At 47.3% G+C, this 27,226-nt stretch overlaps 1 protein-coding gene across 1 annotated transcript; it reads left to right on the top strand.

Annotated features, from left to right (window-relative positions):
• The first annotated feature begins 23,923 nt into the window (after positions 1-23,923).
• LOC147087114 (uncharacterized) lies at positions 23,924-24,706 on the top strand. Its single transcript, XM_085978103.1, has one exon. It carries the CDS (start codon positions 23,924-23,926, stop codon positions 24,704-24,706), a length of 783 nt encoding a protein of 260 aa, XP_085834229.1.
• The last annotated feature ends 2,520 nt before the right edge of the window (positions 24,707-27,226 follow it).

Genomic DNA, 27,226 nt, shown 5'->3' on the forward strand with positions numbered 1-27,226 from the left:
GGGCAGGTTATCTGGGCCATTGTGTGAATTGGGACTGGGATAGACTGTGAATGGTCAAGTGTCCCATTGTTACTGTATCAGACCTTGAGCATGTTATCTGAGGCATTGTGTGAATTGGGAGTGTGACAGACGTTGAATGGTCAAGTGTTCCACTGTTACTGTATCAGACCAGGGGCAGGTTATCTGGGGCATTGTGTGAATTGGGAGTGGGGCAGACTGTGAATGGTCAAGTGTCCGACTGTTACTGTATCAGACCTTGGGCAGGTTATCTGAGGCATTGTGTGAATTGGGAGTGGGACAGACTGTGAATGGTCAAGTGTCCCACTGTTACTGTATCAGACCAGGGGCAGGTTATCTGGGGCATTGTGTGAATTGGGAGTGCGTCAGACTGTGAATGGTCAAGTGTCCCACTGTTACTGTATCAGACCAGGGGCAGGTTATCTGGGGCTGTGTGTTAATTGGGAGTGGGACAGACTGTGAATGGTCAAGTGTCCCACTGTTACTGTATCAGACCAGGGGCAGGTTATCTGGGGCAGTGTGTGAATTGGGAGTGTGACAGACTGTGAATGGTCAAGTGTGCCACTGTTGCTGTATCAGACCTTGGGCAGGCTATCTGGGGCATTGTGTGAAATTGGAGTGGGACAGACTGTGAATGGTCAAGTGTCCCACTGTTACTGTATCAGACCTTGGGCAGGTTATCTGGGGCATTGTGTGAATTGGGAGTGGGACAGACTGTGAATGGTCAAGTGTCCCACTGTTACTGTATCAGACCTTGAGCAGGTTATCTGGAGCATTGTGTGAATTGGGAGTGGGACAGACTGTGAATGGTCAAGTGTCCCACTGTTACTGTATCAGACCTTGGGCAGGTTATCTGGGGCATTGTGTGAATTGGGAGTGGGACAGACTGTGAATGGTCAAGTATCCCACTGTTAATGTATCAGACCAGGGGCAGGTTATCTGGGGCATTGTGTGAATTGGGAGTGGGTCAGAATGTGAATGGTCAAGTGTCCCACTATAATTGTATCAGACCAGGGGCAGGTTATCTGGGGCATTGTGTGAATTGGGAGTGGGACAGACTGTGAATGATCAAGTGTCCCACTGTTGCTGTATCAGACCTTGGGCAGGTTATCTGGGGCATTGTGTGAATTGGGAGAGGGAAAGATTGTGAATGGTCAAGTGTCCCACTGTTATTGTATCAGACCGTGGGCAGGTTATCTGGGGCAGTGTATGAATTGGAAGTGGGACAGATTGGGAAAGGTCAAGTGTCCCATTGTTATCGTATCAGACCGTGGGCAGGTTATCTGGGGCAGTGTGTGAATAGGGAGAGGGACAGATTGTGAATGGTCAAGTGTCCCACTGTTATTGTTTCAGACCGTGGGCAGGTTATCTGGGGCAGTGTGTGAATTGAGAGTGGGACAGACTGTGAATGGTCAAGTGTCCCACTGTTATTGTATCAGAACTTGGGCAGGTTATCTGGGGCTTTGTGTGAATTGGGAGTGGGACAGACTGTGAATGGTCAAGTGTCCCACGTTTATTGTATCAGACCAGGGGCTTGTTATCAGGGGCAGTGTGTGAATTGGGAGTGTGACAGACTGCGAATGGTCAAGTGTCCCAGTATTATTGTATCAGACCAGGGGCAGGTTATCTGGGGCATTGTGTGAATTGGGAGTGGGACAGACTGTGAATGGTCAAGTGTCCCACTGTTGCTCTATCAGACCTTGGGCAGGTTATCTGGGGCAGTGTGTTAATTGGGAGTGGGACAGACTGTGAATGGTCAAGTGTACCACGGTTACTGTATCAGACCTTGGGCAGGTTATCTGAGGCAGTGTGTGAATTGGGAGAGGGAAAGATTGTGAATGGTCAAGTGTCCCACTGTTATTGTATCAGACCGTGGGCAGGTTATCTGGGGCAGTGTGTGAATTGAGAGTGGGACAGGCTGTGAATGGTCAAGTGTCCCACTGCTATTATTTCAGATCTTGGGCAGGTTATCTGGGGCATTGTGTGAATTGGGAGTTGAACAGGCTGTGAATATTCAAGTTTCCCACGGTTATTCTATGAGACCTTGGGCAGGTTATCTGGGGCAGTGTGTGAATTGGGAGTGGGACAGATTGTGAATGGTCAAGTGTCCCAATGTTACTGTATCAGAACTTGGGCAGGATATCTGGGGCATTGTGTGAATTGGGAGTGGGACAGACTGTGAATTGTCAAGTATCCCACTGTTACTCTATCAGACCTTGGGCTGGTTATCTGGGGCATTGTGTGAATTGGGAGTTGGACAGACTGTGAATGGTCAAGTGTCCCAATGTTACAGTATCAGACCTTGGGCAGGTTATCTGGGCCATTGTGTGAATTGGGACTGGGATAGACTGTGAATGGTCAAGTGTCCCATTGTTACTGTATCAGACCTTGAGCATGTTATCTGAGGCATTGTGTGAATTGGGAGTGTGACAGACGTTGAATGGTCAAGTGTTCCACTGTTACTGTATCAGACCAGGGGCAGGTTATCTGGGGCATTGTGTGAATTGGGAGTGGGGCAGACTGTGAATGGTCAAGTGTCCGACTGTTACTGTATCAGACCTTGGGCAGGTTATCTGAGGCATTGTGTGAATTGGGAGTGGGACAGACTGTGAATGGTCAAGTGTCCCACTGTTACTGTATCAGACCAGGGGCAGGTTATCTGGGGCATTGTGTGAATTGGGAGTGCGTCAGACTGTGAATGGTCAAGTGTCCCACTGTTACTGTATCAGACCAGGGGCAGGTTATCTGGGGCTGTGTGTTAATTGGGAGTGGGACAGACTGTGAATGGTCAAGTGTCCCACTGTTACTGTATCAGACCAGGGGCAGGTTATCTGGGGCAGTGTGTGAATTGGGAGTGTGACAGACTGTGAATGGTCAAGTGTGCCACTGTTGCTGTATCAGACCTTGGGCAGGCTATCTGGGGCATTGTGTGAAATTGGAGTGGGACAGACTGTGAATGGTCAAGTGTCCCACTGTTACTGTATCAGACCTTGGGCAGGTTATCTGGGGCATTGTGTGAATTGGGAGTGGGACAGACTGTGAATGGTCAAGTGTCCCACTGTTACTGTATCAGACCTTGAGCAGGTTATCTGGAGCATTGTGTGAATTGGGAGTGGGACAGACTGTGAATGGTCAAGTGTCCCACTGTTACTGTATCAGACCTTGGGCAGGTTATCTGGGGCATTGTGTGAATTGGGAGTGGGACAGACTGTGAATGGTCAAGTATCCCACTGTTAATGTATCAGACCAGGGGCAGGTTATCTGGGGCATTGTGTGAATTGGGAGTGGGTCAGAATGTGAATGGTCAAGTGTCCCACTATAATTGTATCAGACCAGGGGCAGGTTATCTGGGGCATTGTGTGAATTGGGAGTGGGACAGACTGTGAATGATCAAGTGTCCCACTGTTGCTGTATCAGACCTTGGGCAGGTTATCTGGGGCATTGTGTGAATTGGGAGAGGGAAAGATTGTGAATGGTCAAGTGTCCCACTGTTATTGTATCAGACCGTGGGCAGGTTATCTGGGGCAGTGTATGAATTGGAAGTGGGACAGATTGGGAAAGGTCAAGTGTCCCATTGTTATCGTATCAGACCGTGGGCAGGTTATCTGGGGCAGTGTGTGAATAGGGAGAGGGACAGATTGTGAATGGTCAAGTGTCCCACTGTTATTGTTTCAGACCGTGGGCAGGTTATCTGGGGCAGTGTGTGAATTGAGAGTGGGACAGACTGTGAATGGTCAAGTGTCCCACTGTTATTGTATCAGAACTTGGGCAGGTTATCTGGGGCTTTGTGTGAATTGGGAGTGGGACAGACTGTGAATGGTCAAGTGTCCCACGTTTATTGTATCAGACCAGGGGCTTGTTATCAGGGGCAGTGTGTGAATTGGGAGTGCGACAGACTGCGAATGGTCAAGTGTCCCAGTATTATTGTATCAGACCAGGGGCAGGTTATCTGGGGCATTGTGTGAATTGGGAGTGGGACAGACTGTGAATGGTCAAGTGTCCCACTGTTGCTCTATCAGACCTTGGGCAGGTTATCTGGGGCAGTGTGTTAATTGGGAGTGGGACAGACTGTGAATGGTCAAGTGTACCACGGTTACTGTATCAGACCTTGGGCAGGTTATCTGAGGCAGTGTGTGAATTGGGAGAGGGAAAGATTGTGAATGGTCAAGTGTCCCACTGTTATTGTATCAGACCGTGGGCAGGTTATCTGGGGCAGTGTGTGAATTGAGAGTGGGACAGGCTGTGAATGGTCAAGTGTCCCACTGCTATTGTTTCAGATCTTGGGCAGGTTATCTGGGGCATTGTGTGAATTGGGAGTTGTACAGGCTGTGAATAGTCAAGTGTCCCACGGTTATTCTATCAGACCTTGGGCAGGTTATCTGGGGCAGTGTGTGAATTGGGAGTGGGACAGATTGTGAGTGGTCAAGTGTCCCAATGTTACTGTATCAGAACTTGGGCAGGATATCTGGGGCATTGTGTGAATTGGGAGTGGGACAGACTGTGAATTGTCAAGTGTCCCACTGTTACTCTATCAGACCTTGGGCAGGTTATCTGGGGCATTGTGTGAATTGGGAGTTGGACAGACTGTGAATGGTCAAGTGTCCCAATGTTACAGTATCAGACCTTGGGCAGGTTATCTGGGCCATTGTGTGAATTGGGACTGGGATAGACTGTGAATGGTCAAGTGTCCCATTGTTACTGTATCAGACCTTGAGCATGTTATCTGAGGCATTGTGTGAATTGGGAGTGTGACAGACGTTGAATGGTCAAGTGTTCCACTGTTACTGTATCAGACCAGGGGCAGGTTATCTGGGGCATTGTGTGAATTGGGAGTGGGACAGACTGTGAATGGTCAAGTGTCCGACTGTTACTGTATCAGACCTTGGGCAGGTTATCTGGGGCATTGTGTGAATTGGGAGTGGGACAGACTGTGAATGGTCAAGTGTCCCACTGTTACTGTATCAGACCTTGGGCAGGTTATCTGGGGCATTGTGTCAATTGGGAGTGGGACAGACTGTGAATGGTCAAGTGTCCCACTGTTACTGTATCAGACCAGGGGCAGGTTATCTGGGGCATTGTGTGAATTGGGAGTGGGTCAGACTGTGAATGGTCAAGTGTCCCACTGTTACTGTATCAGACCAGGGGCAAGTTATCTGGGGCAGTGTGTTAATTGGGAGTGGGACAGACTGTGAATGGTCAAGTGTCCCACTGTTACTGTATCAGACCAGGGGCAGGTTATCTGGGACAGTGTGTGAATTGGGAGTGTGACAGACTGTGAATGGTCAAGTGTGCCACTGTTGCTGTATCAGACCTTGGGCAGGCTATCTGGGGCATTGTGTGAAATTGGAGTGGGACAGACTGTGAATGGTCAAGTGTCCCACTGTTACTGTATCAGACCTTGGGCAGGTTATCTGGGGCATTGTGTGAATAGGGAGTGGACAGACTGTGAATGGTCAAGTGTCCCACTGTTACTGTATCAGACCTTGAGCAGGTTATCTGGAGCATTGTGTGAATTGGGAGTGGGACAGACTGTGAATGGTCAAGTGTCCCACTGTTACTGTATCAGACCTTGGGCAGGTTATCTGGGGCATTGTGTGAATTGGGAGTGGGACAGACTGTGAATGGTCAAGTTTCCCACTGTTAATGTATCAGACCAGGGGCAGGTTATCTGGGGCATTTTGTGAATTGGGAGTGGGTCAGAATGTGAATGGTCAAGTGTCCCACTGTTACTGTATCAGACCAGGGGCAGGTTATCTGGGGCAGTGTGTTAATTGGGAGTGGGACAGACTGTGAATGGTCAAATAGCCACTGTTACTGTATCAGACCAGGGGCAGGTTATCTGGGGCAGTGTGTGAATTGGGAGTGGGACAGACTGTGAATGGTCAAGTGTCCCACTATAATTGTATCAGACCAGGGGCAGGTTATCTGGGGCATTGTGTGAATTGGGAGTGGGACAGACTGTGAATGATCAAGTGTCCCACTGTTGCTGTATCAGACCTTGGGCAGGTTATCTGAGGCATTGTGTGAATTGGGAGTGGGACAGACTGTGAATGGTCAAGTGTCCTACTGTTACTGTATGAGACCTCGGGCAGGTTATCTGAGGCAGTGTGTGAATTGGGAGAGGGAAAGATTGTGAATGGTCAAATGTCCCACTGTTATTGTATCAGACCGTGGGCAGGTTATCTGGGGCAGTGTGTGAATTGAGAGTGGGACAGAATGTGAATGGTCAAGTGTCCCACTGTTATTGTATCAGACCTTGGGCAGGTTATCTGGGGCATTGTGTGAATTGGGAGTGGGAAAGGCTGTGAATAGTCAAGTGTCCCATGGTTATTGTATCAGAGCTTGGGCAGGTTATCTGGGGCAGTGTGTGAATTGGGAGTGGGACAGGTTGTGAATGGTCAAGTGTCCCAATGTTACTGTATCAGACCTTGGGCAGGATATCTCGGGCATTGTGTTCATTGGGAGTGGGACAGACTGTGAATTGTCAAGTGTCCCACTGTTACTGTATCAGACCTTGGGCAGGTTATCTGGGGCATTGTGTGAATTGGGTGTTGGACAGACTGTGAATGGTCAAGTGTCCCACTGTTACTGTATCAGACCTTGGGCAGGTTATCTGGGGCATTGTGTGAATTGGGATTGGGAAAGACTGTGAATGGTCAAGTGTCCTAGTGTTACTGTATCAGACCTTGAGCATGTTATCTGGGGCATTGTGTGAATTGGGAGTGTGACAGACTTTGAATGGGCAAGTGTTCCGCTGTTACTGTATCAGACCAGGGGCAGGTTATCTGGGGCATTGTGTGAATTGGGATTGGGACAGACTGTGAATGGTCAAGTGTCCCAGTGTTATTCTGTCAGACGTTGGGCAGGTTATCTGGGGCATTGTGTGAATTGCGAGTTGGACAGACTGTGAATGGTCAAGTGTCCGACTGTTACTGTATCAGACCAGGAGCAGGTTATCTGGGGCATTGTGTGAATTGGGAGAGGGACAGACTGTGAATGGTCAAGTGTCCCACTGTTGTTGTATCAGACCTTGGGCAGGTTATCTGGGGCATTGTGTGAATTGGGAGTGGGACAGACTGTGAATGGTCAAGTGTCCCATTGTTATTGTATCAGACCTTGGGCAGGTTATCTGGGGCATTGTGTGAATTGGGAGTGGGACAGACTGTGAATGGTCAAGTGTCCCACTGTTACTGTATCAGACCTTGCGCAGGTTATCTGGGGCATTGTGTGAATTGGGAGTGGGACAGAATGTGAATGGTCAAGTGTCCCACTGTTACTGTATCAGACCTTGGGCAGGTTATCTGGGGCATTGTGTGAATTGGGAGTTGGACAGACTGTGAATGGTCAAGTGTCCCACTGTTACTGTATCAGAAATTGGGCAGGTTATCTGGGGCATTGTGTGAATTGGGAGTGGGACAGACTGTGAATGGTCATGTGTCCCACTGTTATTGTATCAGACCTTGGGCAGGTTATCTCGGGCATTGTGTGAATTGGGAGTGGGACAGACTGTGAATGGTCAAGTGTCCCACGGTTATTGTATCAGGCCTTGGGCAGGTTATCTGGGGCATTGTGTGAATTGGGAGTGGGACAGACTGTGAATGGCCCAGTGTCCCACAGTTATTCTATCAGACCTTGGGCAGGTTATCTAGGGCATTGTGTGAATTGGGAGTGGGACAGACTGTGAATGGTCAAGTGTCCCACTGTTACTGTATCAGACCAGGGGCAGACTATCTGGGGCATTGAGTGAATTGGGAGTGGGACAGACTGTGAATGGCCCAGTGTCCCAAAGTTATTCTATTAGACCTTGGGCAGGTTATCTGGGGCATTGTGTGAATTGGGAGTGGGACAGACTGTGAATGGTCAAGTGTCCCACTGTTGATGTATCAGAGCAGGGGCAGGTTATCTGGGGCAGTGTGTGAATTGGGAGTGGGACAGACTGTGAATGGTCAAGTATCCCACTGTTACTGTATCAGACCAGGGGCAGGTTATCTGGGGCAGTGTGTTAATTGGCAGTGGGACAGTCTGTGAATGGACAAGTGTCCCACTGTTACTGTATCAGACCAGGGGCAGGTTATCTGGGTCAGTGTGTGAATTGGGAGTGTGACAGATTGTGAATGGTCAAGTGTCCCACTATTATTGTATCAGACCAGGGGCAGGTTATCTGGGGCATTGTGTGAATTGGGAGTGGGACAGACTGTGAATGGTCAAGTGTCCCACTGTTGCTGTATCAGACCTTGGGCAGGCTATCTGGGGCATTGTGTGAATTGGGAGTGGGACAGACTGTGAATGGTCAAGTGTCCCACTGTTACTGTACCAGACCTTGGGCGGGTTATCTGGGGCATTCTGTGAATTGGGAGTGGGACAGACTGTGAATGGTCAAGTGTCCCACTGTTACTGTATCAGAGCTTGGGCAGGTTATCTGAGGCAGTGTGTGAATTGGGAGAGGGAAAGCTTGTGAATGGTCAAGTGTCCCACTGTTATTGTATCAGACCGTGGGCAGGTTATCTGGGGCATTGTGTGTATTGGAAGTGGGACAGATTGTGAATGGTCAAGTGTCCCATTGTTATTGTATCAGACCGTGGGCATGTTATCTGGGGCAGTGTGTGAATTGGGAGAGGGACAGACTGTGAATGGTCAAGTGTCCCACTGTTATTGTATCAGACCTTGGGCAGGTTATCTGGGGCATTGTGTGAATTGGGAGTGGGACAGTCTGAGAATGGTCAAGTGTCCCGCGGTTATTGCATCAGACCGTGGGCAGGTTATTTGTGGCATTGTGTGAATTGGGAGTGGGACAGACTGTGAATGGTCAAGTGTCCCACTGTTATTGTATCAGACCTTGGGCAGGTTATCTGGGGCATTGTGTGAATTGGGAGTGGGACAGGCTGTGAATAGTCAAGTGTCCCACAGTTAGTTTATCAGACCTTAGGCAGGTTATCTGGGGCATTGTGTGAATTGGGAGTGGGACAGACTGAGTGGTCAAGAATCCCACTGTTATTGTATCAGACCTTGGGCAGGTTATCTGGGGCATTGTGTGAATTGGGAGTGGGACAGACTGTGAATGGTCAAGTGTCCCGCGGTTATTGTATCAGACCGTTGGCAGGTTATTTGGGGCATTGTGTGAATTGGGAGTGGGACAGAATGTGAATGGTCAAGTATCCCACTGTTATTGTATCAGACTTTGGGCAGGTTATCTGGGGCATTGTGTGAATTGGGAGTGGGACAGGCTGTGAATCGTCAAGTGTCCCACAGTTAGTTTATCAGACCTTCGGCAGGTTATCTGGGGCAGTGTGTGAATTGGGAGTGGGACAGATTGTGAATGGTCAAGTGTCCCACGGATTTTGTATCAGACCTTGGGCAGGTTATCTGGGGCAGTGTGTGAATTGGGAGTGAGACAGACTGTGAATGGACAGATGTTCAAATCGGCGTTCCATTTAACCATTAACTGAGCTTCGGACCCCATATCCTCCCAATCACAAAGTTTGCCTACTTCCACCTCTGCCATATTCTCAGTCTCCACCCTTGCCTCAGCTCAGCTGCTGCTGCAACCCTCATTCGTGCTCTTCGTTACATCCGGACTCGACTATTCCAATGGTCTCCTGGCTGGCCTCCCACCTTGTACCCTCCATAAGCAAGCTCATTTAAAACTCTGCTGCGCATATCCAAATTCGCATCAATCATGTTTACCCATTAGCCATGGGTTACATTGGCTCCCGGTCAGGCAACATCTGGACTTAAGCATTCTCATTCTTATTTGCGAATTCCTCAAGGTCCTAGCCCCCTTGTTGTTTCTGTAACCTCCTCCAGCCACAAAATCCGCCGAGATAACGGTGCTCCTCCAATTCATGCCCCTTTCACATACCAGGTTTACACGGTTGCAGCATTGGCGGCCGTGCTTCAGCTGCCTGGACACTGAGCTCAGGAATCAGCACCCTTATCCTTTCCCTCCCTTAACAAAAGGTTCACTGCAAATGTCTCAGTGTCTGGGCAGGTTATCTGGGGTATTGTGTGACTGAGAGAGGGACAGACTGTGAATAGACTGGAGGTAGATTGCTATTGTTTCATGAATTGTGCAGTTTTCTGGGGTATTGTTCACACTGAGAGAGGGTCAGACTGTGAATAGATCGGAGGTAGATTGCTATTGTTTCATGAATTGTGCAGGTTATCTGGGGTATTGCGTGCACTGAGAGAGGGACAGACTGTGAATAGACAGGAGGTAGATTGCTATTGTTTCATGAATTGTGCAGATTATCTGGGGTATTGTGTGCACTGAGAGTGACAGACTGTGAATAGACAGGGGGTAGATTACTATTGTTTCATGAATTGTGCAGGTTAACTGGGGTATTGTGTGCATTGAGAGGGACAGACTGTGAATAGACAGGAGGTAGATTGCTATTGTTTCATGAATTCTGCACGTTAGCCGGGGTATTGTGTGCACTGAAAGAGGGACAGGATGTGAATAGAGAGGAGGTAGATTGCTATTGTTTCATGAATTGTGTAGGTTATCTTGGGTATTGTGTGCACTGAGATGGACAGGCTGTGAATAGACAGGAGGTAGATTGCTATTGTTTCATGAATTGTGCAGGTTATCTGGGGTATTGTTTGCACTGAGTGGGACAGACTGTGAATAGACAGGAGGCAGATTGCTATTGTTTCATGAATTGTGCAGGTTATCTGGGGTATTGCGTGCACTGAGAGAGGGAGAGACTGTGAATAGACAGGAGGTAGATTGCTATTGTTTCAAGAATTGTGCAGTTTTCGAGGGTATTGTCCACACTGAGAGAGGGACAGACTGTGAATAGACAGGAGGTAGATTGCTCTTGTTTCATGAATTCTGCAGGTTAACTGGGGTATTGTGTGCACTGAGAGGGACAGACTGTGAATAGACAGGAGGTAGATTGCTATTGTTTCATGAATTGTGCAGTTTAACCGGGGTATTGTGTGCACTGAAAGAGGGACAGGATGTGAATAGAGAGGAGGTAGATTGCTATTGTTTCATGAATTGTGCAGGTTATCTGGGGTATTGTTTGCACTGAGTGGGACAGACTGTGAATAGACAGGAGGTAGATTGCTATTGTTTCATGATTTGTGCAGGTTATCTGGGGTATTGTGTGCACTGAGAGGGACAGACTGTGAATAGTCAGGAGGTAGATGGCTCTTGTTTCATGAATTGTGCAGGTTATCTGGGGTATTGTGTGCACTGAGAGGGACAGACTGAATATACAGGAGGTAGATTGCTATTGTTTCATGAATTGTGCAGATTATCTGGGGTATTGTGTGCACTGAGAGGGACAGACTGTGAATAGTCAGGAGGTAGATTGCTATTGTTTCATGAATTGTGCAGGTTATCTGGGGTATTGTGTGCACTGAGAGAGTGACAGGCTGTGAATAGACAGGAGGTAGATTGCTATTGTTTCATGAATTGTCCCGGTTATCTGGGGTATTGTGCGCACTGAGAGAGGGACAGACTGTGAATAGACAAAAGGTAGATTGCTATTGTTTCATCAATTGTGCAGGTTATCTGGAGTATTGTGTGCACTGAGAGAGGGACAGACTGTGAATAGACAGGAGGCAGATTGCTATGGTTTCATGAATTGTGCATGTTATCTGGGGTATTGTGTGCACTGAGAGAGGGACAGACTGTGAATAGACAGCAGGTAGATTGCTATTGTTTCATGAATTGTGCAGGTTATCTGGGGTATTGTGTTCACTGAGAGGGACAGACGGTGAATCGACAGGAGGCAGATTGCTATTGTTTCATGAGTTGTGCAGGTTATCTGGGGTATTGTGTTCACTGAGAGAGGGACAGACTGTGAATAGACAAAAGGTAGATTGCTATTGTTTCATGAATTGTGCAGGGTATCTGGAGTATTTTGTGCGCTGAGAGAGGGACAGACTGTGAATAGACAGGAGGTAGGTTGCTATTGTATCAGGAATTGTGCAGGTTATCTGGGGTGTTGTGTGCACTGAGAGAGGGACAGACTGTGAATAGACAGGAGGTAGATTGCTTTTGTTTCATGAATTGTGCAGGTTATCTGGGGTATTGTGTGCACTGAGAGGGACAGACTGTGAATAGACACGTGGTAGATTGCTATTGTTTCATGAATTGTGCAGGTTATCTGGGGTGTTGTGTGCACTGAGAGGGACAGACTGTGAATAGAGTCATAGAGTCATAGAGTTTTACAGCACAGAAAGAGGCCCTTCGGCCCATCGTGTCTGCGCCGTCCATCAATCCCTGTCCAGTCTAATCCCATTTTCCAGCATTTGGTCCATAGCCTTGTATGTAATGGCATTTCAAGTGCTCATCCAAATGCGTCTTGAATGTTGTGAGGGTTCCTGCCTCTACCACCCTTTCAGGCAGTGACTTCCAGATTCCAACCACCCTCTGGATGAAAAAGTTCCTCCTCAAATCCCCTCTAAATCTCCTGCACCTTACCCTGAATCTATGCCCCCTTGTTATTGACCCCACTACTAAGGGGAAAAGTTCCTCTTTATCTACCCTATCTATGCCCCTCATCATTTTGTACACATCAATCAGGTCCCCCGTCAGCCTTCTTTGCTCCAAGGAAAACAACCCCAGCCTGTTTAGCCTTTCTTCATAGCTGAGGCGCTCCATCCCAGGTAACATCCTGGTGAATCTTCTCTGCACCCTCTCCAAAGCATCACATCCTTCCTATAGTGAGGCGACCAGAACTACACACAATACTCCAACTGTGGCCTCACCAGCGTTTTGTACAGCTCCATCATAACCTCCCTGCTCTTATATTCTATGCCTCGGCGAATGAAGGCAAGTATCCCATATGCCTTTTTAACCACCTTATCTACCTGTTCCCCTGCCTTCAGGGATCTATGTACATGTACACCAAGGTCCCTCTGACCCTGTGTACTTCCTAGTGTCCTAACACACTTTGTGTATTCCCTTGCCTTATTTGTCCGCCCAAAATGCATCACCTCGCACTTTTCAGGGTTAAATTCCATTTGCCACTTTTCTGTCCATCTGACCAACCCGTTTATATCGTCCTGTAGCCTGAGGCGTTCCTCCTCGCAATTTACCACCCCACCAATTTTCTTGTCATCTGCGAACTTACTGATCATACCTTTTACATTCTCATCCAAATCATTTATGTAGATCACAAACAGCAAGGAACCCAGCACCGATCCCTGAGGTACCCCACTGGACACAGGCTTCCAGTCACAAAAGCAACCTTCGACCATCCCCCTCTGCATCCTGCCACTCAGCCAGTTTAGGATCCAACGCGCCAAGGCACCCTGGATCCCATGGGCTCTTACATTCTTGACCAGTCTCCTATGCGGGACTTTGTCAAAAGCTTTACTGAAGTCCATGTAAACCACATCCACAGCATTTCCCTCATCCACACATCGAGTCACCCCCTCGAAAAATTCAATCAGATTGGTCAGACATGATTTACCCTTGACAAAGCCATGCTGACTATCCCCGATTAATCCTTGCCTCTCCAAGTGGTGACTAATTTTGTCCCTCAGAATTTTTTCCAATAATTTCCCTACCACAGATGTAAGGCTCACTGGCCTGTAATTCCCTGGTTTATGCCTGCTACCCTTCTTGAATAATGGTACTACGTTAGCTGTTCTCCAGTCCTCTGGTACATCCCCTGTGGCCAGAGAGGTTCTGAAAATTAGTGTCAGAGCCCCTGCAATCTCCTCCTTTGCCTCACACAACAGCCTGGGATACATCTCGTCCGGGCCTGGGGATTTATCCACTTTTTTGGCCTGCTAAAACCGCTAGTACCTCCTCCCTCTCGATGCTAATATGTTCAAGTATGTCACAGTCCCCTTGCCCGATTTCTATGTCTGCATTGTCTCTCTCCATCGTGAACACAGATGCAAAAAATTCATTTAAAACCCCGCCTACATCCTCTGGCTCTACACACAGATTGCCACTTTGGTCCCTAATGGTCCCTACCCTTTCCCTGGTTATCCTCTTGCCCTTAATATACTTATAAAACATCTTAGGATTTTCCTTTATTTTGCTTGCCAGTGTTATTTCATGGCCCCTCCTCGCCCTCCTAATTTCTTTTTTAAGTATGCCCCTGCTCTTTTTATACTCCTCTAGTGCTTCTTCTGTCTTTAGTCTTTCGTAACTGCCAAAAGCCCCCCTTTTATTTCTAATGCATTTGTGTATATCCCTTGTCATCCAAGGATCCCTTTGCTTGTTGGTCCCACCCTTGACCTTTACAGTAACATGTTGGCGTTGCACTCTCTCTATTTCCCTTCTGAAAGTCTCCCACTGTTTTGATGTCGATTTTCCTATAAGTAGCTGCTCCCAGTCCACTTGGGCCAGATCCTGCCTTATCATATTAAAATCGGCCTTCCCCCAATTTAGAACACTTATTTCCGGGCCGTCTTTGTCTTTTTCCATGACCACCTTAAATCTCACCGAATTATGATCACTGTCGCCAAAATGCTCTCCTACTGACACTTCCACCACTTGTTTGGCTACTTTCCCCAGAATTAGGTCCAGTATCGCCCCCTCTCTTGTAGGACTTTCTACATGTTGGCTCAAAAAGCTCTCCTGGATGCACTTTAAGAATTCTGCACCCTCTAAGCCTTTTACACTCTGACTATCCCAATTAATATTGGGGAAGTTGAAATCCCCCACTATTATTACCCTATTATTTTCGCACTTTTCTGAGATTTGCCTACATATCTGTTCCTCTATCTCTCCCTGACTGTTTGGGGGCCTATAGTACACTCCCAGCAAAGTGCTTGCCCCCTTTTTGTTTTTAAGTTCTACCCATATGGCCTCATTAGAGGAACCCGCTAATATATCATCCCTCCTTACAGCAGTAATTGACTCCTTAATTAATATTGCAACACCCCCTCCCCTTTTACACCCCCCTCTGTCTCGCCTGAAGATTCTATACCCCGGAATATTGAGCTGCCAGTCCTGACCCTCCCTCAACCATGTCTCCGTGATGGCAACAATATCGTACTCCCATGTGTTCAACAACAACTTCAGTTCATCCACCTTATTAGCAAGACTCCTTGCATTAAAATAATTGCCTTCCAGCCCTGCCATATTCCCTTTTGCTTTCACATATTTGCTCTGCCTTGCTTTTTCCTCTGTATTTGGCTGTAAATCACCCCCTGCTATAGCTCCACTCTATACCCCATCCCCCTGTCAAGTTAGCTTAAACCCCCCCCCAGCAGTGCTAGCAAACCTCCCCGTAAGGATATTGGTTCCCCTCTGGTTCAGGTGTAATCCCGAAAGTTTGTCATCTCTCTACGGTCGGCATACATAAGGGGTCCGAACGCCCCGCATTATTCTGGCAGCCTATCCTGTCCTTCCTTCCTGTGATTTTACTGGTACAGACCCCCTTGTGTGTTTACACTGGACCAGTGGCCATCTCACAGAAAAAGGGGGCTCCCAGCCAGTCAGCGCAGAACCACAGCGCCATGGTAGGTGTCGTTTGTTCGCTGAACAGTAACCCTATCATTCCCAAGATAAGCCACCCCATCGTTATCCTATACCACCACCAGGCATAAGGAGTCCAGTCCATTTAGCAATCTCGGCACTAGCTTGTGCTAACTAGCAGGATCTCTCTCTCTCTCCCTCTGACCCTCTGTCTGTCTCCAGCCCCCTTTCGGTCTGTCCTATTATTAGCCGTGGGCACAAGGGTCGGAGCGGGGTTAAAGCTACATCATACGTGACGTTGAGGCGGAGGTGGTGGCCTTGTGACAGTGGCTCAATGTAACTTACCTGATTATCGAAATTCGGTGATGGTTAGCAGCTGTCGGACGGGAATGTTTGAAGTCATTTTGCACTGTCCTCCTTCAGAGGCAGGAGGGCCTATAAAAGGGACTGGATATCCCCTCGTGAAGCTCCTCCAATCCCGAAACCAGCGGTTCCCAAAGAGCAGCTGTGTCTCGCAACCAGCCTACCTCCTCTGTGCGTGGTAGGGTAAATAAAAGATTCTGAGTTCTGTTGGGATGTAGAACGAGGGCTCCAGTAATCTTACCAGAAAAGGGAGATAATCGGAACTCTAGAGTCAAGGGTTGAGTTCCGAGGAAGGTTGGAGTCGTATAGTAGTGAGAGTTCACGGTTAAGTCGATAAACTGGATCGTCGAAAGGTCGAGATCCCTGGAATGGTGGCAGTAAATAGGTTACACCCGCACATCTGTAAGAAAGATATAGGTAAAATAGTGACCCGAAGAATCGATTAGTCCTTCGAAATCCGGTCCTGATCAAATATAGGGGAGAAAAGACAAGTCAATACTCGTTATTATTTCCTTTTAATCATAATGTCCCCAAGAGATGGGGAAATCTCTTCCCCGGGCTCTATCACTGGCTTGATCTGGCTCCAGTGTTTCCATATTTCATTCAATTTTTCCTGTAGGCAAACGAGGTTCCTGTACTTAGGAGGATCTGGAAGGGCCCATCCCACCGTAGCTCAAAGGTACCTCGAACCGGTCGCTGAACCACCAGTCACTGTCCTTCCCGAGGAGGCACATCCCAAATTCCCCTTTGTCTCTTGGCATCATCTGCCTCCTGTAAGTGTTGAACCTGAAAGTGTTTGGCCTGATTGTCCTCACTGATCAGGCATAGATATGTCTGGAGAGTTGTCTGGAATTGGGATGTGTCACCCGTACCCTGAGGGGGTGCGTCTTGGGGTAACACCATAGCTCGTCCAGGCATTAGTTCGAAAGGGGTTAAGCCAGTGCCTGTGGCTGGCGTGGCTCGTATGCCCCAAAGAATGGTGGGGAGGACTGCATGCCACCCTTCTCCGGTCTGCAAAATGGCCTTAGTCACAGACTGTTTTACAGTACGGCTCATCCGTTGCACCATTCCTGAGAATTGTGGATGGTAAGGGATGTGGAACCGTTGTCGAAACCCCAGGAGGGCTAAATCCTGTTTCATGGCCTTGCCGGTGAAGTGGGTTCCCTGGTCAGAATCTATCTGGTAAGGCACCCCCCAACGGGGAATGGCTTCCATCGCTAGGATTTTTGCAGCTACTTCGGCTGTATTCTTCCTAGTGGGGAAGGCCTCGACCCAAAAGGTAAAAGGTCGATGATTACTAAGACATGGTTATACCCGCCGCTGCGGGGTAGGGGTCCTGCGAAATCCATTTGTAAGTGCGTCCAGCTTCACCTGAGCCGCCGGACATGCCACATATATACTCGAATGTTACCCCCGATTCCTGTTTGGAGGCAAGGTAGACATAGTCGCCCATACTCGTGGATCTCTCTGGCCATGCTGGGCCACCACCAGGTGGCAGCTATAATGTAATATAACTTATACCCTCCCAAATGCGCAGGCTCATGGTAAGATTGTATCAGGGCACGGCGAATCGATGTTGGAACCACGTACTCGGTCGTGTGATGACAAAACACACTAGGGTCTTTGTACGCTCCTTCACGCACCCAACACTGTATATTCTCAGCGGACTCAGAAAAGTATCCGGTTAGGAGCATATCATTCATTAAATCGTCGGCCGGGGAAGCCTCTTTAGTTCGTAATACTTCCTTGGGACTAAGGGCCATCACAGGGAGAGCCAACACGGCCCGTCAGGCGTGCAAATCAGTGGCTCGGTTACCCTGGATTTCTGGGGTCTCCCCTGCCTGCTGGGCGTGAATCTTGACTACCGCCCCCAGCGTGGGGCCGTCCACTGCCCGAAGGAGTTCGACGATCGTGGAAGCATGTTAAATAGTGTTGCCTAAAGTAGTCAAATATCTCCGCCGCTGCCACAGGCGGTGGTGGTCGTGGATGACCGAGTAGGCATATTTGCTGCCTTTATAGATATTGGCGGTTGTTCCTTCTGCCAATTGAATGGTCTAGTGAGGGCGGTGATTTCAGCCAGCTGGGCTCCTCCCATCCCCAGGGCCCCTTGGGTGAGGGTCTGTCCTGACGGACCTACTACTGCCCATCCGGTGACCCGTCGACCTTCGTGGTAATAGCTGGACCCATTCCCGTATATCTCTAGGCAGGTCTCGGCTATGGGTCCCTGACAATCGATATGTAAGATAGTGGTGCAGTCATGGGGGGTCCCTTCGTCGATTAGGAAGGATGCTGGGTTCGCTCGAGGCTCGGTTAGCACCTCGATCCGAACCTCCCTACCTCATATACAAGCCTCCCAGCTCGCACATTTCTGGTTGGAAATAGTATTCAGGCTACCTGCAAGCAGTGTCATGAGGCTCTGGCGGTTGTGAAGGATTACCTTCCCGGGACCTACCATAGACTCTATTGCTTCTACCGCCCAGGCTGCACAATCAGTGGCCACCAGACATGAGGCCTGTCCCATCATGGAGGATGGTATCGGGCAGGAGTAATATCCTATCGGTCGTATTCATTCGTTCCGGGATTATCCCACTACCGCATTATACAGAATGGTTTAGCTGGGTCCGGGAGACCCAGGGCAGATGTGTTGGCCAAACTGATTTTGACCATCTCAAAGCTTTCAATTGCCTCTGGTGTCCAATTCAGCCTTGCCTCTCCCTGGAGCCCTCCCTTTAGGAGGTCGTTTACAGGGCTTGCCAATTAGGTGAAGTCGGCTAGGTAGGTCCGTCAATAGTTAAACAATCCCATCACGCTTCGCAGGACAGAGACGGTGATGGGTCGCGGCATCTGCAAGAGCGCTGGAAAACTTTCGGGGGTCACTGTCCCTCCCTCAGGGGAGATGATCTGACCAAGTTAGGAACCCGAGGAATCCCAATTTGAGCTTTGATCAGATTCAGTTTGAACCCCCCTAGAACTAAAGCCATATCAGAGACACATCAGGGCGTCCAGATGAGCTGAGTGTGAGGGGCTACGAATGAGAATGTCATCTATATATTGAATACAGGCAGAATCTTGCTTTCGGGTATGTGCTAATGCTTGCATGGGGAGCCTTCTCCAGGCTCTCGTGAAAAATAGTAGGGGCACTGTGAAATCCCTGAGGCAACCAGGTCCAAATACATTGGGTGGACTCGACAGTGAAAGCGAAACGCTCTTCGGACCCGGGATTCAAAGGACATGTCCAAAATCCATTTTGGATGTCCAGTGCCGTGAATATGGACAGGGCTGGGTGGAGGCAGTTTAGAATAGTGGCGGGATTCGCCACTAAGTCATGGAGCTTGAGAGTGACCCGATTCAGAGCCGTATAAACAATGATCATTCTCCAGGATCCATCTGGTTTCAGCACTGGCCATACCAGCGAGTTGGTACGGGAACAGGTCTTTGTCACAAACCGGTTTCTAATAAGTCTACTACTATGGACTCGATGGCCCGTTGGGCTTCTGCTCGGAGGGGGTATTGCTGGTGGTCCTCGTGGTAGGGACCGTGGACCTTAATTGGGTTCTTATCCGTTCTACCACAGTCTAATTTGTGGGTGGCCCATGTGAGATGTTAAGTCTAAGAAACACTCACCCATGGTCCTTCCTCGGCCCATGTGAGAGGGTAAGTCTCACAACCTCTCCACCATGGTCTTTCCTCCGCCCATGTGAGAGGGTAAGTCTCACAAAATCTCCCCCATGGTCCTTCCTCCGCCCATGTAAGAGAGCAAATCTCACAAACTCTCCCGCATGTTCCTTCCTGCGCCGATGCATGCTTTAGCAGGCGGAGGGCTTTTACTCTACATTGTCGGGCTTTATATTCCTGGAATGGAAATCTCCACCCTTGGGTCCCCCCACTTCCAATAGATGAGCCCTTAGGACAAAGTTTGCCTCTATCTGATGGAGGATGTCCATACCTAAGAGCTGTCCCTCACCGTTGGGACCTACCCACAGGGTAACCCAACAGGTATGACCTCCTGGCGACAGTTGCAGGGGAAGTGGAACACTCCGATGGAGGACCACACTTTCTCCACTAACCTGAATGCTTTGATCTAAGGTGGGAAATCCTGTGTCGGTTATCGACACCGAGGCTCCCGTGTCTAAAAGGACACAGTGCTGCCGGCCTCCTAACAGTATATTTAGACACGGGCGTGTGGACCCCGGCTCCAAGACCAGGGAGACCGGCTCGTCCTGGTAGCTGACGAGGAGGGCTCGGTGCGCCTCCAACTCTTGGTTTGACAAGCCTCTCTTGGTTGGTCCTTGAGGGCCTGAAGCGGGTCGGTCGGTCTCAGCCCCGGTTACAGTCGGCCTGTTGATGCCCTGTCCGCCCACAATTGGTGCACTTCACTCCCGGCTGGGTGCAATCCTTAACCAAGTGGCCTGGTGCGTTACAACTGTAGCAGAGTTGAGCCTCTTGTATGACTGCTATAGGCTCTGTTATAATGCCCATGGTCGCTTTCGTGGACCAGGGCAGAGAAGTTGGGGTGGGACCTTGACGGGTGGCATAAAGATCCGCCTGGTGGAGCCCAAAATGTCGACCAGCCCACTCCCGGATTCCAGCTTCTGTGACCTGAGGGTTGGCCCCCATTCGGAGGGCGGTTTGGTAGGGCCTTTCCAGTCCCCGGATAGATTATCTATAATCCGTGGCACATCGTGATTAGCAGGAATGTCATTTGTCTGGCCCCAGTGTACATACTGCTCAATTAATGGAACAATGTACATCGGGGTTTTCTGCAGGACTCTAGCACAGGGCGGTGAGCCCCATCCAGGTAGCGGTGCCATTGCCCAGTGCGGTCTGAACCCAAGTTTTCAAACCATCGAATTGGATCTTAAACTCCACCGCCATGGCTGGGGATTTTAGGACATGCTGTCACAACGCCCGATAAAACATAGAGGGATATTTCACCTCGATATTATATTTTATGTCTTGTATGGACAAATTAAAGTGCCGAGCAGCGCTTCGTATTCTTGCCCATATTTCGACGTTAGGATTGTGTCATTTGAGTTCGGGAATGAGAAGGATGACGCTGGATCTCTCCTGGGGCGTAAAAGCCTGTGCCTCGCCCATCGTACCCTGTCCACCTATCTCTGGGTTTTGTGCCCCTACTGTCTGGTTAACTCGGACGGGGGCCACGGGATTGGATTTTTCAGCACCAGACGGAAGCGGTAAAGGGGGGCATAGATACGAGTGTATTCGGGGGGGCACGTGGGTTGGGTGGTCTCGACTCGTTGAACCTCTATGTTCCCCGAACGGGGCCGAGATTTAAGTTCGACGTATCTCGAGTCTCTTTTTGTAGAGCCTCGACAATGTCACCCCAGCTACCTAAGTCGTCTAGATTCTCAGTCTCTGCTGGCCTTATATTCAGGAGAGTACTGACTTCGACTTTAGCCTACTGCCCGTGTCTAAAAAATCCTTGTAATGAGGCCGGTCTGCCCCCCTTGTCCCCAATTATGGGTCCCATCTGATCCATCCAACTAGCACACAAAACCGCTCCATAATTAGCTTGATAGCAAAATACTGCAGATGATGGATATCCGAAATAAAACAGAAACTGCTGGAAAAACTCAGCAGGCCATGCAACATCGGTGGAGAGAAAATACAGTCAACGTTTCGGGTGATCCCTTTGTCATAATTAGATTGTTTGACATCCTTTTGTTCCGCCCACCACTTTATTTGGTCAACTACTGGGCTTGTTCCTTTCCACCCCTTTTCAATCATCTCACTTTGAAATTTCAAATTAACTTCTCGGACCCGTTGAATGACAGTAACACTGGTGGCCAAAGCCAGAACGCCCGGTGAAAGAGGTCTCCCCTCTTCACCCATGTGACCGGTATTAACTGTTACCTATATTCTTATATTCTATCTTAGCCTTTATCGGCACAAATGTATCACCTTATGCTCTAAATCAGAATTTTACATTTATGTCTAATCAAATCCGTCAGTCCGTGGTCTCCAGGAGGAATAATTTACTATGTGGGTAATTTAATACTGACTGGCTCAAACATGGTTTTAAGCCCCGATGGCGGACGAGCGAGTCTGTGTTCCTCCTAGAAGCCTTACTCTGACGTCTTTCCTTAGGACACGACGCGGTTCTCGCTTCAACCGTCAATTCCAGTGTCTTTTAACTCTTATGGTTCTTACCTGCAGTGTCCCACTTCTGACACCAACTGTTAGATTCGAAATTGGAGAAACCACAGACGGAGACAGAATTGAGGACAAGTTCAGCATTTATTAAAGCAATTAAAAGACTTATGCACAAGGGAGCGCCTCAGCTTCCTCAATCGAGTGGTGCACTCTCAAAGGCCAATTAATTGGTTAATTCAAGTTATACAATACTATAAGCAATGCCCACCTACTACAGAATGGGGGCGCACACGTACAAACAGCATCACAACAATTACTCTTAAATGGTTTATGTGGTTGGTCACTCAACTCTCGGGCCCACCCCTTGAAATCAGGGGTGACTATGCTAGGCACAGATGTTAGCGTTTCATCCTACTCACCTTATTCCTGCTGTTATCTCTTCCCCATTGTAGGCATAGTTTATTGCTTGAGAAAAAATATCTTATCCTGAACTGTCGAACAAGCAGGGTGCATACAAAGCCCACAGTGATTCATCTATTCTGCGATTAGTACAATGTTAGTTGTTAATTTGTACCCTTATTTCCTGTGAGGACCGACCGTGCTTAGACAATGGTTCTACTGAGGGCTGTGAACACACATTCCGAAGTTTAATTCGTGAAGTGGCGTCTCGCAGTCTGCAAATGTGCAGGTTTCCTTGCATTTTACGATTCTCTTATCACTTCTATTTGTCTTTGATGCTTGAAATTCGACCTTGCTTGCCTTTCTGCTATCTGTTCCCAGCAGCATGTTGTCAGTCTTTGTTCTCAGCATTAATTAAAACCCATCCTTGAATCTAAAAGCTATTTCTTACAATCCCGTTCTTTGAGAGGGTTAACATCTTCAAGTATCCCAGAATTCATTGGGAACAAGCTGGATCTTTCACTAGTATCAGAATCGCAGCATAGTTATGTGCTAGCGTGGCCGTCCGGTCTAAGCCGCTAGATTCATGTTTCCAGCCTCTGTAAAGCCGCCGGTTTAAATCCCAACGTTGACAAATATTGTGGCTTTCATCAATTTCGCCGCTTTATCAACAACAATAAATCACTCAGTCAAGGCGGTTTGTTTTGTATTTTCTTCATGGGTCCCTATTAAACTTTCCCTTCAGTTGTTATTAAGATAGATTTGCAGAATTTCCTCTGGTCCATAATTGTCCTGAACCCAGCACCGAGCGCTGCCAACACCGTCACCCAACCAACTGAATTCAGCCGGTTCATTCACTCTTCTCCACACCTGCTGCGTCTCACTTATTCAGATATCCACCACTTTTACATTTTTGTTTCTTACATTTTTTACAATCTATCGACCGTGACCCCCTGTGCTGCCATTGTCGACCCACCATCCCTCCGCCGTTTCACCGTTCGCCCATCCAAACTTGCGGTGAAACAGCAGCTCCCATCTGCTCCTGTGCTCCAATCCGAATAACATAAAACGAATATTTTTTTCGTTCCAACCTATCCAGACAGTGAAAGTTTCATACAGGCAAGGATAAGAGAAGGTCCATTCTGTATATGCAGGTGGTGAGCTGGGCTCTGTGTTCAGGATGAGGATCACTTGTGATTTTCATTCCATTAGTCTGAGAACGTGTGATCAGGAGGGCAAAACTTTCCCTATTGTTCTCTCCTCTTATCATTATGGTAAATGTCAGGCTCAATGCGGCAGGAATAGTTCAAATGAGTGAGCGATAGAAGGAAGATCAAAATGTGCCGGCTATGCTCTGAATTTTATTCCCACAATTGGCTGATTTCTCACATATTCTCGTTTGAAACGATTATCCTTCTTTTTTCTACCGTTGTTTCTTTCTTTCTTCCCTCAGGCTCTCTTTCTCCGCTCTCACTGACTCGCTAGCACCGGTTCTCCCGATTTTATTTGTTGTCCTCTTGCACTGTTTCCCCTCAGGCTCGCACGCTTTTCTCAGACTTGCATTGCCTGAGTGCCTTTCTCCACCTCAGGACGACCTATGCACTTTAGAAACAATGAAAGCCCACGGACAACCTCAGGATGCTCCAGTTCTCCAGCTTCAACCCTAACCACATTAATGAACCCATCACCTATGGACAAACCCTGCAAATACACAGGATCTGCTCAGCCGAGGAGGAACGTGATGGACACCTACAGACGCTGAAAGACACCCTCGTAAGAACAGGATATGACGCTCGACTCGTCGATCGACAGTTCCCACTGGCCACAGCAAAAAATAGCATAGAACTACTCAGAAGACAAACATGGGACACAACCAACAGGGTACCCTTCATCGTCCAGTACTTCCCCGGAGCGGAGAAACTACGCCATGCACTTTGCAGCCTTCAACATGTCATTGATGATGATGAACACCTCGCTAAGGCCATCCCCACGCCTGCACTACTCACTTTCAAAGAGCCACCTAATCTCAAACAGACCATCGTTCGCAGCAAATTACCCAGCTTTCAGGAGAACAGTGACCAAGACACCACACAACACTGCCCCAGCAAACTCTGCAAGACATGCCAGAGCATCAACACAGATACCATCATCACACGTGAGGACACCACCCACCAGGTACATGGTACATGCTCATGTGACTCGGCCAACATTGTCTACCTCATACGTTGCAGTAAAGGTTGCCCCGGAGCATGGTACATCGGCCAGACCATGCAGACACTGCGACAACGGATGAATGGACACCACACAACAATCACCAGGCAGGAGTGTTTCCTACCAGTCGGGGAACACTTCAGCAGTCAAGGACATTCAGCCTCCGATCTTCGGGTAAGCATTCTCCAAGGCGGCCTTCGAGACACATGAAAATGCAAAATCCTAGAGCAGAAACTGATAGACAAGTTCTGCACTCATGAGGACGTCCTCAACTGGGATCTTGGGTTCCTCTCACACTACATGTAACTCCACCTGACATAGGGTCATCCAGACTCGAGTCGTCGTTGACTTGTTCTCTCTACACAGGTGCGGCTGGACCTGCTGTGATTTCTAGCAAATAAAAATGTTTTTTTGTCTGTTTTTTGTTTTTCTTACAGACCCCAGCATCTGCAACATTTGAACCCTTGTGACCCCACCACATTGTTCTTTGATATAATGTTTTCCTGACTGACCTGTTTGGACACCACTCACATCTTTGATTGCTGTCATTATCTCTCTGCCAAGGTGTGATAAATGGCAGTTAGAAAGATTACCTGTAATCATCTGGCATTATTCTCTGACTATATAAGCTGTGCCTTTATGCATCTCTCCACTTCACCTGATGAAGGAGCAGCGCTCCAAAAGCTTGTGATTTCAAATAAAACTGTTGGACTATAACCTGGTGTTGTGTGACTTCTTACATATATTCAAGAAGGAGTTGGATATATTGCTTAAGGCTAAAGGGATCAAGGGTTTTGGGGAGAAAGCAGGGACAGGGTACTGAATTTGGATGATCAGCCATGATCGCATTGAATGCCGGAGCAGGCTCGAGGGGCCGAATGGCCTACTCCTGCTCCTTTCTTCTATGTTTCTATGTTTATCGCTTTCACTTCTGATCATTATTTGCAATGCAATAAGACATTGCAATTGCACCTCACTTCACATTGTAGCTGTCATTTGCAATTCAATTGCACATTGGAATTGAATATCGCTGCAACATAATCGTAATTTGTAATGCAATAGTACATTGCAGTGGAATATCACTTTGCAATATAATAGTAATTTGCTATGCAATATCACATTGCAATGGAATATCAATTTGCAATATAATTGACATTTGTAATGCAGTAGAACATTGCAATGGAGTATCACTTTGCAATATAACCGTCACTTGCAATGAAATAGGAATTTGCAAGGGAATATCGCTTTGTAGTATGATCGTCATTTGCAATGCAATAGAACATGGCAATGGAATATCACTTTGCAATATAAAAGTCATTTGCAATGCAATCAAACATTGCAATGGAACATAACCTTTCAATATAATAGTCATTGCAATGCAATGGAACTTTGCAAAGGAATATCACTTTGCTATATAATAGCAATTTGCAATGTAACTTAAAAATAAAATGGAATATCGCTTTGCCTCCTGACCATCATTACAGTGCAATAGGACTTTGCAATTGAACCTCATTTTGCATTGTAGCAGGCATTTGCAATGCAAATGCTCATTGCCATGGAATATCACTTTGCAAAATAATAGTAATTTGCAATACAATAGAATATTGCAATGGAATATCACTTTGCAATATGACAGTCATTTGCAATGCAATAGCACAATGCAATGGAATATCACGTTCCAATATAATTGACATTTGCAATGCAATAGAAAATTGCAAGGATTATCACTTTGCAATATAATCGTAATTTGCAATTCAAAAGAACTTTGGAATGAAATATCACTTTGCAATATAATAGTCATGGCAAAGCAATGGAACATAGCAATGGAATATTACTTCGTAATATACTAGTAACTGCAATGCAATGGAACATTGCACTGGAATATCAGTTGGCCTTAGAATCATCATTTGCAATGCAATAGAACATTGCAATGTAATATCGCTTTCTAATAAGATCGTCATTTGCAAAGCAATAGAAAATTGCAGTGGAATATCACTTTGCAATATAATCGTCATTTGCAATGCAATAGCACATTGCAATGGAATATCACTTAGCAGTATAATAGTCATTTGTAATGAAGTATGACATTGCAATGGATTATTAACTTGCAACATAATAGTCATTTGCAAAACAATATCACATTACAATATAATATCAGTTTGCAATATGATTGTCAATTGCAATGCTGTAGAACATTACAATGGATTAGCACTTTGCAAAATAATAGTTATCTGCAATGCAATAGCACATTGCAATGGAATATCACTTTTCAATATAATTGTCTTTTGAAATGCAATAGAGCATTGCAATGTAATTTTAACTTGCAATATTATATTAATTGCCTATGCAATAGGACGTTGCAATGGAATATCACTTTGCAACATAGTAGACATTTGCAATGCTACAGAACATTTTAATGGATTATCACAGCACTATAATTGTCATTTGCACTGCAATAGACCATTGCAATGGAAGATCACTTTGCAATATAATCTTCATTTGCGATGCAATCAAACATAGCAATGGAATATAAATTTGCAATATAATTGTCATTGCAATGCAATGGAACATTGCAATGGAATATCAGTTTGCAATATAATACTCATTTGCAATTTAAGAGAAAATTACAATTTAATACCGCTTTGACTTCTGATCGTCATTTGCAATGCAATAGGACTATATAAATGAACCTCACTTTGCATTGTAGCAGTCATTTCCAATGCAATTGCA

The sequence above is a fragment of the Somniosus microcephalus genome, unplaced genomic scaffold, assembly GCF_052327205.1.
Source record: "Somniosus microcephalus isolate GS21.2 unplaced genomic scaffold, FLI_Smic_1.0 unresolved_chr6, whole genome shotgun sequence".
In the NCBI taxonomy this organism is placed as follows: Eukaryota; Metazoa; Chordata; class Chondrichthyes; order Squaliformes; family Somniosidae; genus Somniosus; species Somniosus microcephalus.

Coding starts and splice junctions, on each gene's coding strand:
- LOC147087114 (XM_085978103.1), top strand. CDS start 23,924: ATGCTCCAGTTCTCCAGCTTCAACCCTAACCACATTAATGAACCCATC.